This window comes from Triplophysa rosa, linkage group LG16 (genome assembly GCF_024868665.1).
Source record: "Triplophysa rosa linkage group LG16, Trosa_1v2, whole genome shotgun sequence".
In the NCBI taxonomy this organism is placed as follows: domain Eukaryota; kingdom Metazoa; phylum Chordata; class Actinopteri; order Cypriniformes; family Nemacheilidae; genus Triplophysa; species Triplophysa rosa.
Genome location: NC_079905.1, coordinates 20,037,975 through 20,056,074, shown reverse-complemented (window position 1 = coordinate 20,056,074; position 18,100 = coordinate 20,037,975). Strand labels below are relative to the sequence as shown.

The window sequence follows — 18,100 nt, the reverse complement described above, 5'->3', positions numbered from 1 at the left end:
GCGCCCATGATGGTTGTTAGTGGGTGAACCCAGTGTTGGCACAGCATCTTGGCAAAACACAATAAATTAAAGAAATATGGCTTTATTTTAAAGCAATCAAAATTACCTAATTACAAAGATGTTCATATTTAGCTTTTACCATTTCTATTTTTTAATATACATCAAAGGAAACAATTAAATGGTTTTAGTGGTCAATTAAATAAGTATAACTATTAAAAAATCATCAAATCTTTACATAAAATATCAAAGTTTTGAAAACAACACTTAACACAATTAGAAAAATATTTTTTCTGCCATCACAAATGCATTAATTTTACGACAATTCTAACATTTAAAATATAGACATTTAAAAAATAACTTTTTAATATGAAACAAAGCACTAGTAGGTGGCGACAGGTCACTGTTCCCACTCTGGAGGGCTGAACTCTCTTTATACTTTTTATATAAGGTAATATAGAGATAACAACCAGCTACTTATTGATATGGCATTCACATGCGACGTGAGCTTATAACAATATTCTCCTATATTACAAAACTTGGACCGAGTTTTCAGCACTATACACGATTTATGATAAATAAACAATTGTTTTTTTTATTAATTAGTGTTCGTGTAATAAAATAAAAATGTAAATTAATAAAAAAATACAATCAAATAATAAAATGTTTTAAAAAATAAACCCAGAAGTGCTTCTGGCCCAGGCAGCATTGTTGTTTACGTCTTTGAGGCGGCAAGCGCGAGCCCAGCGGACATTCTGTGGACACGTCGCCTCTGATTTGTTCTGTGGTCAAGTACTCTTTTAATCTATTTTATTATAATTTTAAAACGTATTACACCCATACAAAAACCATTGACAATCAGACGTATTAAGAAAATCCTGAATTACTGAAAAATGACACATAGTTTGAGCAAACAGTTCTTTACCTCAGGTGTGACAATTTTAACTGCATAAGGGACACTTAAAACCCAATCAATTATCATTAAATGGACGGGCTGTATTTTCCAGTAAATCTTCACTGTTCACAGGATTGTGAACTTAACAATTATTACCGTTAATGTAACATTACTGGGGGGGCCTCATTTGTACGTTTGCGCTAATGGACGGAACCAAATCCCCGGGGCACCATACCGTACATGCAACACTCCGTTCCGCCCACCTCATGTTTGTACCGGTTGTACCTGGATCACATCATAGGTGTTCCCTTTCGAGAGAGGTCTCTCTACATTGTGTGAAACACTAGGGGAATCCCCTTCTCCAACCTTTACTGAATCCTTATTGAAAAAAGCCAGTGAAAATAAAATGTGCTGATAAAATGCGCCGCCCCTATATAACTCGCCGTCTGGACCGCATTCCTCAGAATCTTTCTCCTTCACTCACCTTTTGCATGCTGTTGAGGATACGCTTCAGAGAAGAGGAATTCATCAGATCTTTCTGCTCGTGTGTTCCGGTATGCCGATATGCAATTTATGTTCGGGGCCCAACGATGAAGAGAGCCTCCGTCCCGCTGATGAAGCTATGGAGATGATCCGGTTTGGCGCTTCGGGAGATGAAGACGAGCTCATGTCGCTGGCGGCTTCGGACAGGGATCTGTCGGGGTCAGAGGAGCTAGCGACGTCGGAGAAGGAGCGGGCGGAGTGGGATGCCCCTCCCGCGCTTCACGAAGAGCTCGTCCGTGTTCTCACCAGGGCCGTACAAGACCTTGGCCTCGAGTGGAACTCCCCCGACGAGCCAGTGAGGAGTAAGCTGGACACGTAGTTTCTTCAGCCGGGCCGCCGCCCAGAAGAAACGAGCGCCTTTTTTCCCAGATGTCCACGAGGAGGTCGTGAAAGCGTGGTCTGCGCCCCAGTCGGCGCGCACCCATGCCTCAGGATCGGCCATTTTCTCCCTGGTGGATGGGGCGGAAACCCGCGGCTATGCGAGCATTCCTGCCATCGAGCAGGCGATTGCGGCGCACCTGGGTCCATCTTCGTCATCGCTGCGATCCGAGGCGGTGCTGCCGTCTAAGCCATGCTGGATGACCGCCCACATAGCAGAGAAGTCGTATGCCGCCTCTGGGGAGGCTGCCTCTGCTCTACACACCATGGCGGTCCTCCAGGTTTTCCAGGCTCAGCTGCTGCGTTCTCTGGATGGGGAAGAACCCAGAAGCGCTCGCGCGCTATGAGCCAGGTACTCCCCGGACGCCCTGCCCAGCTGTCTTCGCGTCACCGATTCTCATCTGCGCGCTCGTCGCAGAGACCGGTGAAGCAGCCCACGCTCGCAGCCCCCTCCACCGCCGCAGCTCCCGAACCAGCGGTTCACCCTAAACAGTGGCGAGACATGCCCAGGAAGCGCCACGACCCGGGGAAGGATCGTCGCCCAAGGGGAGGTTCGGCGTCAGGGCCGAAGCCGAGTTCCTGACGAGTTCGCTGGGAGGAGGAACGTGCTCGACGGGGGACCTCCCGCGAAGAGTCCGGGGTTCTCGTCTGTCCCCCTAGCGGTTGCGGGCGACACAGAGAATGATTTTGTTATGGATGTTGTTGTGTCAAATGTAATAAAAATGCACACATTTTCACAATCAGAGCATCTTCCTCCTCTGATGAACGCAGCAAGCTCGCCGCCTCCGTGCCGCGAGCTGCTGTTGTCTCATCCTGTGCCAAGCTGGTCGCACCCCCGGCTTTACGGCGATGCACCAATCCTGCCTTATGTCCCGTCTCATACTCTAGTTACCACGAGTCAGAGCTCTCTCGGCGGAGCTCGGAGCGGCGGTCGTACGCTGCCGCTGAGTCCACCAACGGCGGTTTCCTCCTCGCGCGGGATAACCCGGAGAGTGCAGAACGAGACGTTGCGTCCCTTGCAGGATTGCAAGGAAGCATGGCATTACATCCCGGGTATCTCGCCCTGGGTGCTGAATATAGTAGAGAATGGCTACTCGCTCCGATTCTAGACCTGAGACCCATCAATCGTGCGCTGTACAAACGCACTTTCAGAATGTTGACAATAAAACAGATCATCGCGCAGACTCGGCCCGGGGACTGGTTTATTTCAGTGGATCTAAAAGATGCATACTTTCATGTTCAAATAGCCCCTCGCCACAGGCGCTTTCTCAGGTTTGCATTTGAGGGCACCGCGTACCAATTCATGGTGCTCCCCTTCGGGCTGGCGTTAGCTCCGCGCACTTTTACAAAGATAGTGGATGCGGCTTTATCCCCTCTGAGAGCGAGCGGTATGCGCATTCTCAATTATTTGGACGATTGGCTAGTTTTAGCCCACTCGCAAGAGATGCTCGATGCCCATGTATGCAGGCTCCTTTCGCACATGAAAGCCTTGGGGCTGTGTGTGAACAGACAGAAGAGCGTGCTTCTCCCCAGACGGTCGATCGTGTATTTGGGAGTGTGCTTAGACTCGATCACCATGCGCGCTCATCTGAGCCCAGAGCGCGTTCAACGTATCACGTCGACCTTGAGCCTTTTCAGTCTGGGACGTCCCGTCTCGCTAAAAGTGTTTCAGAGGCTTCTGGGGCTGATGGCGTCAGCAACCGCAGTGTGCCACCTCGGTTTGTTGTTCATGCGTCCCCTCCAGCTCTGGCTGAGGTCCCGAGTGCCGAGAAATGCTTGGTTAGCGGGGAACGTGAGAGTCACGGTAACACGCGGATGTCTAAACACCCTGAAGCCTTGGCGCAACCCCGACATGTATCGCCGCGGCGTCCAGTTGGGTCCTATCACAGGGCAGAAAGTGGTTATGATAGACGTGTCTCTGACGGGATGGGGAGCCCTGTGCGAAGGCGCCCCAGCCTCGGGCTCCTGGTTGGAGTCAGAGAGACAGTGGCATATCAACCGCTTAGAGTTGAAAGCGGTTTTCTTGGCCCTCAAGTGCTTTCTCCCACAGATCGAGTCGCAACATGTACTGATTCGTATGGACAACACGTCAGTAGTGTCATACATAAATCGACAGGGCAGTGTCCGTTCACGAGCCCTCTTCGAGCAGGCGGTGCAACTCCTCCTTTGGGCCGATCGTCACCTGCTCTCCATCAGGGCGATGCATGTGCCAGGTCAGATGAACTGCGGAGCGGACATGCTGTCGAGGGACGGCCCCCCTCATGGGGAATGGAGGTTGAACGCTCAGTCAGTAAGCTTGATCTGGGATCGGTTCGGAAAAGCGGATGTTGATCTTTTCGCGACGGAGAAGAATACGCTTTGCCCTGTGTTCTTCTCCCTGTCGAGCTCCCCGCTGCAGGGGGACGCGCTCATGAGCCCGTGGCCGAGAGCCAGCCTCTATGCATTTCCACCAGTGAAGATTTTACCGTTGGTGCTACGCAAAATCAGAACAGAGAAAGCTGCCGTGACGTTGATCACCCCAAGATGGACGAATCAGCTGTGGTTTCCCGACCTAATGGAGCTGCTGGCAGCGCCTCCGTGGCCGATTCCGCTGAGGAGGGATCTGCTGACCCAAGCGAGCGGTACAATCTGGCACCCCAACCCCGAATTGTGGCGTCTGTATGTGTGGCGGGTTCACGGGGGCAGGGAACCCTGGGGAGTTTAGCGAGTCATGCTATGGATACTATCACAGAGCCGCAAGCTCCCTCTACGAGGTGCCTTTACGGTTTTAAATGGGTGGTTTTTGTAAAATGGTGCGGGGAAAACGGGCTCGATCCGGAGCTATGCCCCGTATCTGACATTCTAGCCTTTCTGCAGCAGCGCTTGGATGCCGGCAGCTCGCCGTCTACACTGAAAGTTTATGTCGCTGCCATTGCCGCTTTTCACCCTCCGATTAACAGTCGCTCGGTAGGCAAGCATACTTGGGTGGTGAGATTTTTACGGGGCGCGAGACGACTAAACCCCCCTCGCCCTCCTACGGTGCCGCCCTGGGACCTAGCCTTGGTTTTAAAGGCACTTTCACTTCCTCCGTTCGAGCCCTTGCAATCATCGGGACTGCGGGAGCTCTCCCTAAAAACCGTCCTACTGCTTGTGCTTGTGTCTGCTAAGCGTGTAGGGGACATACACGCGCTGTCTATAGATGATGCCTGCATGCGGTTCGGACCTAACGACTGCAGCGTCACGCTCAAACCTAAAGAGGGTTATGTGCCTAAGTCGCTCTCAACACCATTTAGAGCGCAAGTTATATCCTTGTCTGCTTTCTCCCCGGAGCCGCCAGTCTCACAGGATTACGCTCAGCGCGCGCTGTGCCCGGTGCAAGGTTTGAGGATTTACATTGAGCGGTCCTTCAGACAGTCTGACCAGCTGTTCGTTTGCTACGGTGGACCAGCTAAGGGACGTCCCATTTCAAAGCAGCAGTTGTCTCATTGGATAACAGACGCAATAGAGCTGGCATACGCCATTCAGGACTTGGACTGCCCGATCGATCTTAGCTCTACTAGAGCTGTGGCCTCTTCATGGGCTTGGTCGAGAGGGGTGTCTGTTCAGGACATTTGTGCAGCAGAGGGCTGGTCTTCGCAGAATACCTTCGCCAGATTTTACAGGCTGGATGTGTCCTCTCTAGCGGCACAAGTACTGTCTGTTTCGGCACCACCCACAGCTGCCTGTAGCGACTAACGGCTTAGCTATGCTGCGCTCAGCTATGTTGTATAGGCGGTGGGGGAGGTGTAGCGTCTACGCCTATGAACCGGTAGACAACGCTTCCTGCATAGCTTGGATCAGTACGTATTGCGACTTGAGACGGTTATGCGGAATGACAGTATTTGTTTTCACCCTGTTCAATTCCACTCGTCGAGCTACTAGGTGTCCTTCTGCCTCCGGCAGTTCTTATTAGCAGGCGCCCAGCTATTCCGTGCGCTGCTATCTATCACCCATAATATCATTTCTTTGCTGTATGTCCTGCCGCTCTAAACCTAGCGCGGCATCACAGCTCAGTTCACACTAAAAAGTTAGTGGTATGCAAATTTTTGCCAAAACTTAGGACCGATTGGATTGGCTCCCGCTTGCGCGGGATCCAATGGGCTTGATACTCGTGCTCGAGGCTATGCGGCTGAAGGGGGAGGTTTTTCTCTTTATCCTGATCATGCGGGGGAGCGCTAGTTTTCACTCTTTGCTACTCTCACGGCGTGATTTTATTCGGTTCCCCTAGCGTTTCACACAATGTAGAGAGACCTCTCTCAAAAGGGAACGTTTCCGGTTACTGTCGTAACCTCGGTTCCCTGAGAGGATGGAACGAGACATTGCGTAAACCGCCATACTTGAGTGCTCAGATCGTCGCGCTGTAATGTTTCAGTCATAAGATTATAAGGGATTATGAGATGTGCTTAGGCGCACGCCCCTAAGCACAGTCTTGACCGGCATTGGCCAGTTATATTTTATTTTCACTGGCGTTATTCAATAAGGATTCAGTAAAGGTTGGAGAAGGGGGTTCCCCTAGCGTTTCACGCAATGTCTCGTTCCCTCCTCTCAGGGAACCGAGGTTACGACAGTAACCGGAGACGTTTTTGACTTTATGCGTGCCGCACTGACCTATCGGTGTATGACGTAACAGTACCGAGAGCATGCGGAGCAGGCCGCTCTCTCGCGGTACCGTGAATTCATCCGCTGATCAGTCTGTGCAGCACCGCGTGTAGCCGAACAGATCCACCTCACACAACAACAGCTATGCCCAGGAAGAGAAAGCAGTCTGGTGCTGGAAAGCGAAAATCCAAAGACGAATCTCCTGCATCAGTTCAGGTAGGTCCACAAGCCTGTCAAACCACCAACTCATCTGCCTAATGTAATTAAACTATTTTCAATCCAATGTCTCATATAATTTCAGGTATTTTAATGATATTGTGCGTTTTGAACCATGGTAAAGATATCTGTGGTAAAGAGTTGTATGTTAATTGTAGGACTTGTGCATATGGGGTTTTCTCCTTTCTAAATTATAATTTGAAATAACAAAATCTGCCTTATTGTATAAAACCTACCAAGCAACTGTATTAATAACATAATAGAACATAAAAAGCAACGATTGTTTAATTAAACACAGACTGCTTTAATTAATTTACTGTAAGTGATTGTAATAAGTTTAAGGTGCATTAAGTTCTTAGAAAAAATGCTTGGATTTATACTACACGTAACACAAAACATGATCCTATTCCTTGATGCTATAAGTAATTTTTTTACATTATAACTTAGAAATATTTTCTGCATTGTTCATTTATTACAGAGTCAGTTCTGAAATGTGTTACAAAAGATGCAGTGGCAATGTCCAGCACTTCTCTGGAAACCCCCAGAGGCTACACTACAACTGACACACTACTGAAGCAAGACCAGCTTAACAGGTACAGATGCTGCATCATTTATAATTGTTGTTTGTACTCTGTAGATATGCAGTTATAAATCGTCACAATGCATTTTTTATATTTCAGTAAAGTTCTATTCTGACACCCAATGTAGTTGTGTGTTTTTGTATTGTTTTATTTTTAATGGGGAAACCACAAAACAACTTTGCTTAGGGCTTCCATTTGGTCAGCAGCAGCTCTGCATATCTCTCACATACACTGAAAGAGCGAGTGGGAGACAAAAAAAGACTCATGAAAACAACTTTTAGGGTCTTTTTTGTGTTAATTGACATTTGACAGTTGTAAATCAATCTAATAATCTTCCTGCATCTCTGACTTGCCATGCTCATAACTGGTCTAATCAATTTGTACAGCAATGTCTGACCACTGTTTTTCTTTTTTGCTTTTGTTATTCTGTCAGCAGCAGCGCCTATAAATTCACCCCAAAGTTTTTTTTTCAGAGCTACAGTATAAATAATAAAACAAAGTAATTTACTCATTGACTGTGTACTCTTAATGCTGATCCATTAATCTCATTTTAACTCAACCAATGCTCTCTCATTTTCTGATTCAGTTAAACTCTCAGTTCAGCAGCTCCTGGTGCAGTCCTTAAACTCAGTTTCCCCCTTCAAAATGCTGCTTTAGTTCCTGAGTGCCTTAAAGGGATAGTTCACCCAAAAAATGAAACTTCTGTCATCACTTACTCACCCTCTTGTCTTTCAAACCTGTATGACTTCTTTGTTCATTTTTGAGAATGCTGGTACCCATTGACTTGCATTGGATGTGTGTCCATACAATGAAGTCAATAGGTCCCGCTGCTGTTCGGTTAGCAACATTCTTCAAAATATCTGTTCTACAAAAGTAAGAAAGTCATACAGATTTGAAATGACAAGAGGGTGAGTAAATGATAACACAATCTTTATTTTTGGGTGAACCCAAAACTTTCTTACCTTAAAATGTTATAGTACATTGGGAAACTTTTTGGGGTCAATGTGAACAATTCTTGAACAACCCTTGTTTTGTTTTTAGCATGTTATTCAATGTTATTTCTTTAGGCGCTGTGACCAAATGCATCCAGCCCACAGAATGTTAAGCGGACGTCGTAAGGGAAGGGAAGAGTCAGAACTGTAACTAGAGACAAACTTACTGGTGCCCCTCATAGTATTGATTTTTCCTTTTTACAATTCTTTTAAATGTTCTGTGGTTGTGTTTTTGTGTTTACTGCTGTTTTAAAAAGCTGTTATGTGCTGTTTTCCTGCTGTAATAAAACAAATCTCGATATAGTTTGTTATTTTTATTAATAATGTAATTATAATTTTTTGGGCTGTAAATAAATTATTTTAAAATCATGGCCCTCGGTTTATTACTGTTACTTTTTACAAGTGCAGTTGTTCTGCATATGCATCAATAGTAATAGTGTGGTGTTCTGCAGGTATTAAGGCGAACCACTTCCCCCACTCTCACACCGCTTTTCCACCGGGGCTGGGGCTGGTGCTGGAGCCGGTTCTCAGCCGAGGATGGCACCATTCAGAACCGGCTCGTGTTTCCACTGGCAGGGAGCAGAACCCTGTCAATTCCAGTTCATATTTATTTCCATGTACATTTATATTAGGGCTGGGCGATATGGCAAAAAAGTAAACTCGATAGTTTTTTTCTATATTGATCGATAACGATATTTATTTCGATAAATATTTAATTAAAAAACTGTATTTAAAATAATCTATTTTAAATACAGTTTATTAACAAAAGTTAACCTTTAACCAGTTAAAATTAAATTAAATTAATGCACTGTTGCAACACAGAGGATATTAGGCCATAAACAACATGTACCAGTTCATTCAGTCTCATTTTGACTCAATTGACTCATTAAGTAAAAGTGTTCATTCAGTACATTCAACCAATGAAAGGGCGCCGTTACTGTGTACATTCGAACGCTATTGGCTCAGCACCTGCGCACATATACAACACTGCAATAATAGGCTTGTTCGACTTGATGCGGCGCCGCAAGATCCGACAGACGGATGACATCAAAGTACCGCGAGAGCGATTCGAAAAATGATCAAAAGTTTGCTTTCGAATCGCTCTCGCGGTACTTTGATGTCATCCGCTTGTCGGATCTTGCGGCGCCGCATCAAGTCGAACAAGCCTATAGTCTTGCTCGAGTGGTGGGATTCATTCAATGCATTCAGTGAACCTTAGTCTTTCAAAAAGACATCGCACATAAACTGTAGTACATTTCTTTAATCATGCAAGCATCTTACATACAAGGTTCAATATTTTAATGTGCACACAAACTCACTTCATTACATCTCTAATCTGTACATGGCAGCACTGGTTTGTTTCATATGCACCAGCTCATGTTAGCAGATATGTTAACGAGGGATATAAAAACGTTTGTGCTTGAGTTTCGAAGTAATTCGCTTGCAATTGCGCCTCAATTTTGTTTTGTTTAAAACAAACAAACAAAAAAAGACACTTGATAAACCGCGTGATGACCACGGCGTCCAGTCATGTTTTCCTCCTCATGTCGAGTTTTCTTTGGCAAGTGCAGTATGAAATGGACTTTGTACTTTGACGCGCATGATAAAAGCTGCACGCTGACTGACTGTTGTTGCGTTTATTTCTGCGTTCTGTTAGACTGTAAGATTAATCCATATCGAGTCAAAATGCCAATAGTTCATCATCGTTTTTGAAATACATTCTATCGCTATTCGATATGATATCGTTTATCGGCACAGCCGTAATTTATATGTAAACTGAGTAATATGAAATAGAATGATATAAAACACAACAGTGCTTCCTGTCATTTTCCTTTTTAAAATAGTCATACGTGATTTAGGCAACATATGCCTACTCTGATTATTCTAACTGTTTTTTAATCAAATGTAATATGATATAAAACACAATCCCTTATTAGAACGTATAAAATGTTTGTTCAATACGTAATTTAAAAGCAAATAATTTAGTCAAAAGCACAAGGAAGCGCTTCAATACAAAGTTAAATCAAAAATATAAAGTTATGAAACTTAACTTTGCCCTCAGTCAAAACGATTTGACCAGGTACAAATAACAGATTTATAAGGCCGAAACTGACCGTTAGACATATGCCCAAAATGAATTACATATCATGTTTAACCGCTACAGATATCAGACATCATAGCCAGCGGTGAGTTTTAGAAGGACTTGCCGAGATGAGGCTGCGTTCAACGGGATACATGAGCGCCGAGCACTCGGTGGTTGCGGGAGCTCACATCTCTGAAAACATCCAAGCTAATTTTTAAACAGACACCATCTTTATTAACCGACCACAGTTTTGGACTTTAAACACGTACATTCTCGCCTAAATAATGATTTAAAATACATTTAGTAACAAAATAACAATAATATTACGAACATTGTAAAACGTTCTTGCTCTATTGCCTTCTGCCAATGGCACCTTTCAAACTGCAGTAACCAGAGAAAGCTCCGCCTACTGACGACGTAGGTTTCCGAAGTTCGAGACCAGCAAGGTTTTGGGGCCAGTTCGGAACCAGGATCTTGGCACGGGCCCAGGAATTTTTTGAGTGGAAAAGCGCGGCCGGTTTCCATTTGGGCTCGGCACCGGCACCAGCCCCGGTGGAAAAGCTAGGTCATCAGTGTGCCTACAAGTAAGCCCACACTTTGCCCAGTGTGCCCAGAGTATGTCTACACTTCGCCCATTGTACCCACAGTAAGCCCACACTTCCCCCAGTGTACCCACACCCGGCCCACACTTCCCCCAGTGTCCCCAGCCCACACCCAGCCCACACTTCCCCCAGTGTGCCCACACCCAGCCCACACTTCCCCCAGTGTCCCACACCAAGCCCACACCCAGCCCACACTTTCCCCCCAGATGTGCCCACCACATCCACACAGCCCACACTTCCCCCAGTGTGCCCACACCCAGCCCACACGCAGCCCACACTTCCCCCAGTGTGCCCACACCAAGCCCACACTTCCCCCAGTGTGCCCACACCCAGCCCACACTTCCCCCAGTGTGCCCACACCAAGCCCACACTTCCCCCAGTGTTCCCACACCCAGCCCACACTTTCCCAGCAGTACCCACCACACCCAGCCCACACTTCCCCCACATGCCCACACACCCCACACTTCCCACCAGTGTACCCACACGTCCCCCAGTGTACCCACAGCATGCCCACACTTCCAGTGTACCCACAGCATGCCCACACTTCCCCCAGTGCCCACACCCAGCCCACACTTCCCCCAGTGTCCCACACCAATCCCACACTTTGTCCATACGTCCCCCAGTGAGTCCACACTTTGCCCACACTTCCCCCAGTGTGCCCACACCCAGCCCACACTTCCCCCAGTGTGCCCACACTTGCCCCAGTGTGCCCACACCCAGCCCACACTTCCCCCAGTGTGCCCACACCCAGCCCACACTTCCCCCAGTGTGCCCACACTTCCCCAGTGTTCCCACACCCAGCCCACACGTTGGGCTGTCCCATTAGGACCCACCTGGGCCCTATAGTGTGGGGCCTACACGTGCCCCCCATTTCACGCCTGTAGCAGGGCCCGCAGTGGGCTGCCCGCTGTGGGCCCACATTTTCTGCCCACAGTGGCCCCACACGGGGTCCAAAGGGGCATGTTTGCTGGGTCACCAGATGTACATGCGCACAAACATAATTAGAAGGCTTGTGTATCCTACACTATTCCTAATACAGCTATACCAGTAAACTGTGTATCAGTGCTCAGATTAGCATTGGCGCCTTTGCATTGCAACTTGATAAAATAAAGAGCATCACATTTTTGCTGTTATTTAATCCAAGTAGACTTCTTATAGATCTCTTGTTTTATTTCATGGAAGGCTTCCTCTGAAGCTAAATTACACCTGGACAAAAATACAGGAAAACTGTTTGTTTGTTAACAACTTTTTTGTTGCCGGACAATAAATTAGAACAACAGCAGCACATAATCTTACAGTGACAAAAAAATCACACCTAAATAAACAACAAAAACAAGCACATTGATTGTTTATACCCTGAGGATTTTTAAGAGCACCATTATTTGTCATACACAACACAATACAAACCTTTAGAACCTTTTAGAACCACCACCTGACCCTACCACTGACTTTCCTGTTAAGTAACTGTGAATTCAACCTAATGCTACAGGAAGTCAGAAGTTTCATTTCCTCCTCCTATACAAAGAAAACAAATATTTTCAAAACGAAGAACATTAGCTGTAGCATTTTTCTGTTAACCATCTCCACTCTAACCCACTGATCTATAAGGAAGCCTTCTGTAAACACCTTCAGAAAATGACAGTGTATTTCTATTTCATGTAAACAACATAAACCACATCGCGATGCGTGACCAAAACAGCACAGGTGCAACAGCTGTACTCAACAGCAAAAAAAAAAAAAAAAACCCACAGGATTCAAGAAATAAAAAAATATAATCAGAATTCAAGAAATAAAGAATTAAATCTAAGGTGTTTCAACTAGTATGGCAAACCTCAGCAGTTTGCTTTACTAAGTAGAATGATTGGATCAAACACAGTAAGTCAGGATGTTGAGTGGTTTTGAACTGAGATGTCAGGCTGATGTAGGGTTAAGACAGGGGGTGGAGGAGGTCTGCCTGAGGTGATGATTCGTCCTACCATGTTTATGTCATTTTTAGCAGCTGGCAGTTCAGTTTCCACCGGGCTGGTCTGAACAGAGTCATCAGAAGGCACAAACCCTCGCCTGTCAATCAAACTGACAAAAGAAGAAAGGAGTTCAAAAACCTGCATAAATAAATAAACATAGGCACCTCACAGGGTAACAGCTAAATAGATGTTATGCAATCAAAGGTTAAAGCTATTTATTGGTTGATTATCTGCAGCTATCCTTATAAAGGCTGTGCATATCACCCATATAACAATTTTTACAGTATTACTAAATTACAGTTTATTTGATACACATACTATGAATTTAATGGTACAAACAATTATTTATTTTCACAGTTAGTATAGCCAATGTACATCTTATGGGAAAATGCATTGATACCATGTATTGTATACATTTCAGAATTTTACCAAAGTATTGATTTGATAATTTATCATATTTTTTTATTAACGCAACCAAGCCAATTTGTCACTTTAGACATTTCGGTAACACTTTACAATATGGTTCTATGCAGAAAAACTTTGTGCGTTGGTCATCTGAACCACTTATTTAGACTTATTTTATTTATTTAATGAGTAGATCAGAGACACACATTTTAATAAAGCCTGTAATCAGTTTATACGTCCATTAATACGTTCGTTGACATAACACAACTCTTTTTCACAACCTGCTGGTGTATTATAGAAATGGTCACTGAACGAATCAGTGAACGAATCTGAACGAATCATTTTGGTGAACGAACTAAAAAAGAACGAATCACTCAAATGAATCATAATTCCCATCACTAGTAGCATGAGCCTCATCGGTCTCATTTTCTGTAACACTTGCTGCAGCTGCAGCATCACCCGAAGCGCCAGTAGCTTCAGGGGCAGGCTTACAAAAATAAATAATGTAGTTTAAATGATTGCCTTTCATGATATCCTTTAGTTTCATATCTCCCGGTTGCACCAATGGTCCAAAAGTCAGTGCGCGCACTTTTCTGACACAAAACGATGTTGTTACATATCCTAGCGCTTTTTTAAGTGGGTATACAGAAATTCTTGATCTTTTCTAGTGGATATACGGCATATACCTGCGTATCACATAGACCACACCCTAATACACCAATGTTAACAGTGACAATGTATGATTGAATAGTTAATGCACCATGAACTAACATGAATAACATGACATGAATCAACATTTACAAGGATTAATAAATGCTAAAAACCTATTCTTTCTTTGTGTTAGCTAATGTTAGCTAATGCATTTATTACTGGTAACAAAAAGCACCTTATTGTAAAGTGTTACCGATATTCCTAATCTCCAGACATCTCACCTGGGCGGCATGGGCCCACAGAGGACAGAACAACAGTTTTTGATTATACTGTTGTAGCTGTAAGGATTTCCAACATCTTCATTTCCACTTTTTGCTGAAAAGGAACCTTTAATCTGAGATACACAAAATATGCTGCCATTAGAGAAAACGAAGAACTCTTTTGGAAAAAAATGAACCTAAAATTGAAAATGAACAACACTTACATCCTCATTGGTAGTAAGATTTGCTGCTATAAGGTATGTATGGAAGCCTGAGAGGCCAAGAATAGACCATACAGAAAAGAAGCAGACCACTAACTCAAGAGCAGTGAGCTGGAGTCAAGGGCACAATTAAGATAATCAGATGTAGATCATAAGTTTCCGGTGAAATGCTAATAATATAATAATAATAATAATGACTACCGTTTATGACTGCGTAATGCTTGCTGTACAGCTTTACATAGTAAACTGTCACAGTTTATAGAGATTAGAACGTTTTGCACCCAAAACATTCCCTGAAAGGAAAAATACATTCATCTAGCTAAACTAATTTGACATTAAACAAAAGGATATCTGGCAGGACTCTCCTGGAGAGCAAAAACCAGTCCATTCCCTCCTTGTGACCCTATAAGAGACAGCATTAAAAACATATCTTAACCAGACTTTTAACAGGCCTAGCTGGCTTTTGTCTGACCAATAAAAATCCCAGTTTCAAAAGGCCATGAAAACAGCTCATGTACACAAATATACATTAGAGATGAAACAACACAACGTTTTCATAATAAGAGGCACAGGAATAAAACTAAATGCAATGGGATGTCTACAAATGTGGTTGCATGTACAAGCACTAAACCAAAAATAACCGATTCTATCGAGGAACAGATGCTTATAGCATTTCATGTAACTGTGAGCTCACAGATATAAAAGCATTTGGCTAGTGATATGCAAGGGCACATACTTAGTGCCAGGTGTGTGGTTACACAACCAAAGATGAAGGCTGTGAGGAGAGACAGCGAGACGATGAAGGTGTAGAAGAAGCGATAGTTTCGTTTTCCCACACAATTTCCAACCCATGGGCAGTGATGATCAAACCGCTCTATCAAACACAGACAACAACATGAAATATTATAGCATTAATAAAATATTCTGTTGCCTTTAGATGAAACGGAAAACAAGTGAAGACCTTAGTGTTATTATTATTATTCTGCTTCTTCTTCTTCTGCCATGGAAGTCTATGGTAGCCCATAGAACCATGCATGGGAAAGCAGTGAAATTTGGCACACACATAGAGTACAGTCTGAACTGTTTCCATGGCAAATATGGAGTCTCTAACCCAAACTCCATAGCGCCACCAACAGTCCAAACATCCACATACATTTTTGCCTATAGACCATTTCATTGGACGCGTGCGCTGGGACTGCAGTTAACTTCTGGTCTGTGTTTGGCTAGTGTCTAATAATATAACTATTTATATTTTATTTATGTTAATATTAATTTATATTATTATTTTATAGTATAATAATTGTATTAAATAAACGATTTGTTGAATGGGTCCTGTAGTTTGGTTGTATGGTACATTGAGCGGTAATTTGGTTGTATGGTACATTGAGCGGTTATGCTTGGTATCGCAGTTTAAATTCAAAATATTGGAGAGACAAGTTTAGCCAACTAACGGTTCTTGGTTTCTTTTGCTTGTTATCATAAATAATCTACAAGCACTCTATTGTTTGTGAATGTGTACCAGAAGTTAAGGGCAGTCCATGAATGCGCATGCGCAGTAACGTTTGTTTATGATGTCACTTTGAAACAGTTTATAACCGTACATCCTAGAAACAAAATTCTTTGTTCGTCTGAAACCTTGGCTAATGTTGATTCGAATGCACTACATACGGTCAATGTTTCGAAAAACCTTTTTCGAACTTCCATGAAATCTGGTATGCAACATCTAGAGACACTGCTGGCACTAAGTTATTAAAAGATTTTTGATTATCTAATCGGTTCTCATGAAGCGCATCTGTGAATTTGACGAAGAGCACACCAAAATGGATTTTATGCTATATTTTCAACAAACTTTCATGTACTAACACAAATGTGATACATGTCATTACAGTCATGTCCTGAAATAACATACGCAGTTTCGGCACAGCGCCACCTAGTGGTCTAGAGATTTTAAAAGTGGCTATTTCTGCTTATAACTTTTGAAAACGTTGGTCTATATTCATGAAAGTGGTCTCACTTGATTCCTTGAGTCATGCCGAGTCAATGGATAGTCATTTGGAATATTGTCATAAAAATGCAGTATTTTACAAACTCAGGGGTAAATTTCTACGAAACTTGGTATGGTTCATCAAGGTCAAGTCCTGAGAGGACCTGTAAAGTTATAGGTCAGCGATCCCTAGTGGTCAACACATATAATGAAATTTATGAAAATGCTTAAACATATGAAAAAATCAACATAGTCATTCAATTTAAATTAGTAAATTTGTTGGCGACACGGCACGACACGACACAAAAAATAAAGCGACACGGAGATAGCTTTCACTGTTATGCTGATGATACTCAACTTTATATTTCCTCAATATTCCATGAAACACAGCAGTTCCATCGAATAATGGAATGCATAGGCGATATAAAAAAACTGGATGAGTAACAACTTTTTATTACTGAACTCGGACAAAACAGAAGTGTTACTTATTGGACTGAAAACTGCTATATGTAACAACCAAGAATACTGCTTAACTATTGACGGATGTTCCATAAAACCCCCGTCGTCAGCAAAGAATCTTGGCGTTCTATTCAATAGTAATCTGTCATTTGAGAGCCACATCTCCAACTCCTATAAAACTGCGTTTTTCCATTTTAAGAATATATCTAAACACCGTATATGCTGTCAATGTCAGATGCAGAGAAGTTAATTCATGCATTCATGACATCAAGACTAGATTACTGTAATGCACTGTTAGGTGGTTCCCCTGCAAGCTTATTACAAAAACTCCAACTGGTCCAAAATGTGGCAGCTCGAGTTCTTACATGTACAAAAAAGTATGAACATATTAGCCCGGTTCTGTCAACCTTGCACTGGTTACCTATAAAGCATCGCATTAACTTTAAAATCGTGCTTATTACCTATAAAGCCCTACACGGTTTAGCCCCTCAGTACTTGAGTGAACTCCTCTTGTATTACAGTCCTTCATGTGCATTATGCTCTCAGGCTTCCTGTCAGTTGGTAATACCTAGAATTTCAAAATCAAGTGCAAGTGGTAGATCCGTTTCCTATCTAGTGCCTAAACTTTGGAATAGTCTTCCCTGCACTGTCCGGGAGGCAGACACACTCTGTCAGTTTAAATCTAGACTAAAGACGCATCTTTTTAATCTTGCATACACTACACTTCCATAATATAAATGTGACGAGGGTTTAGGCTGCATTAGTTAAGTCAACCGGAACCAGGAACACAACTGATGTACTTGTTGCATCAAAGAGTGCAGAACAATACTCTACTCTCAGCCAGTCTTGTCTCACTGTTCCAAGGTTACCACAGCGAGCAGGATGCAGTTCATGCCCAGACCTGATGGTAGAGTGGAGAATGGGAAGCGGCGACCTAACAAGAGCTGAGATGATAAAGCTGGATAAATAAGGACGTGGTGACTTGACACGTCTTCACCACAAAATTTCAAATGCTATTAGATTATTAATGATAATCTTAAAACTATAGTTTACCTTATTAGTAAGTTTATTTATATTTATTTAGCCTTGTTGTGCAAGCACTGTCGAGCTTGTGCAGAGGCAGCAGCTTTTGCCAGAGGGGAACTGGAATCCCCTGGTTGGGCCTGGGTTCTCCTGAGGTTTTTTTTCTCGATTGGAGTTTTGGGTTCCTCGCCACCATTTGCATACTGTTTTGCACTATTTGCCTGACTGG

General features: G+C 43.8%; 1 protein-coding gene across 1 annotated transcript in view; it reads right to left on the bottom strand.

Moving 5' to 3' along the window:
- zdhhc18b (zinc finger DHHC-type palmitoyltransferase 18b) overlaps positions 1-18,100 on the bottom strand; it is a 45,150-nt gene that overhangs the window by 11,699 nt on the left and 15,351 nt on the right. The window contains exons 4-8 of the mRNA XM_057355335.1: positions 15,142-15,279; positions 14,757-14,808; positions 14,409-14,511; positions 14,206-14,318; positions 12,881-12,977 (exon numbers count right to left, since the gene is read on the bottom strand). Of these exons, the coding sequence (XP_057211318.1) occupies positions 12,881-12,977; positions 14,206-14,318; positions 14,409-14,511; positions 14,757-14,808; positions 15,142-15,279 (503 nt within the window). The remainder of the gene's footprint in view (positions 1-12,880; positions 12,978-14,205; positions 14,319-14,408; positions 14,512-14,756; positions 14,809-15,141; positions 15,280-18,100) is intronic.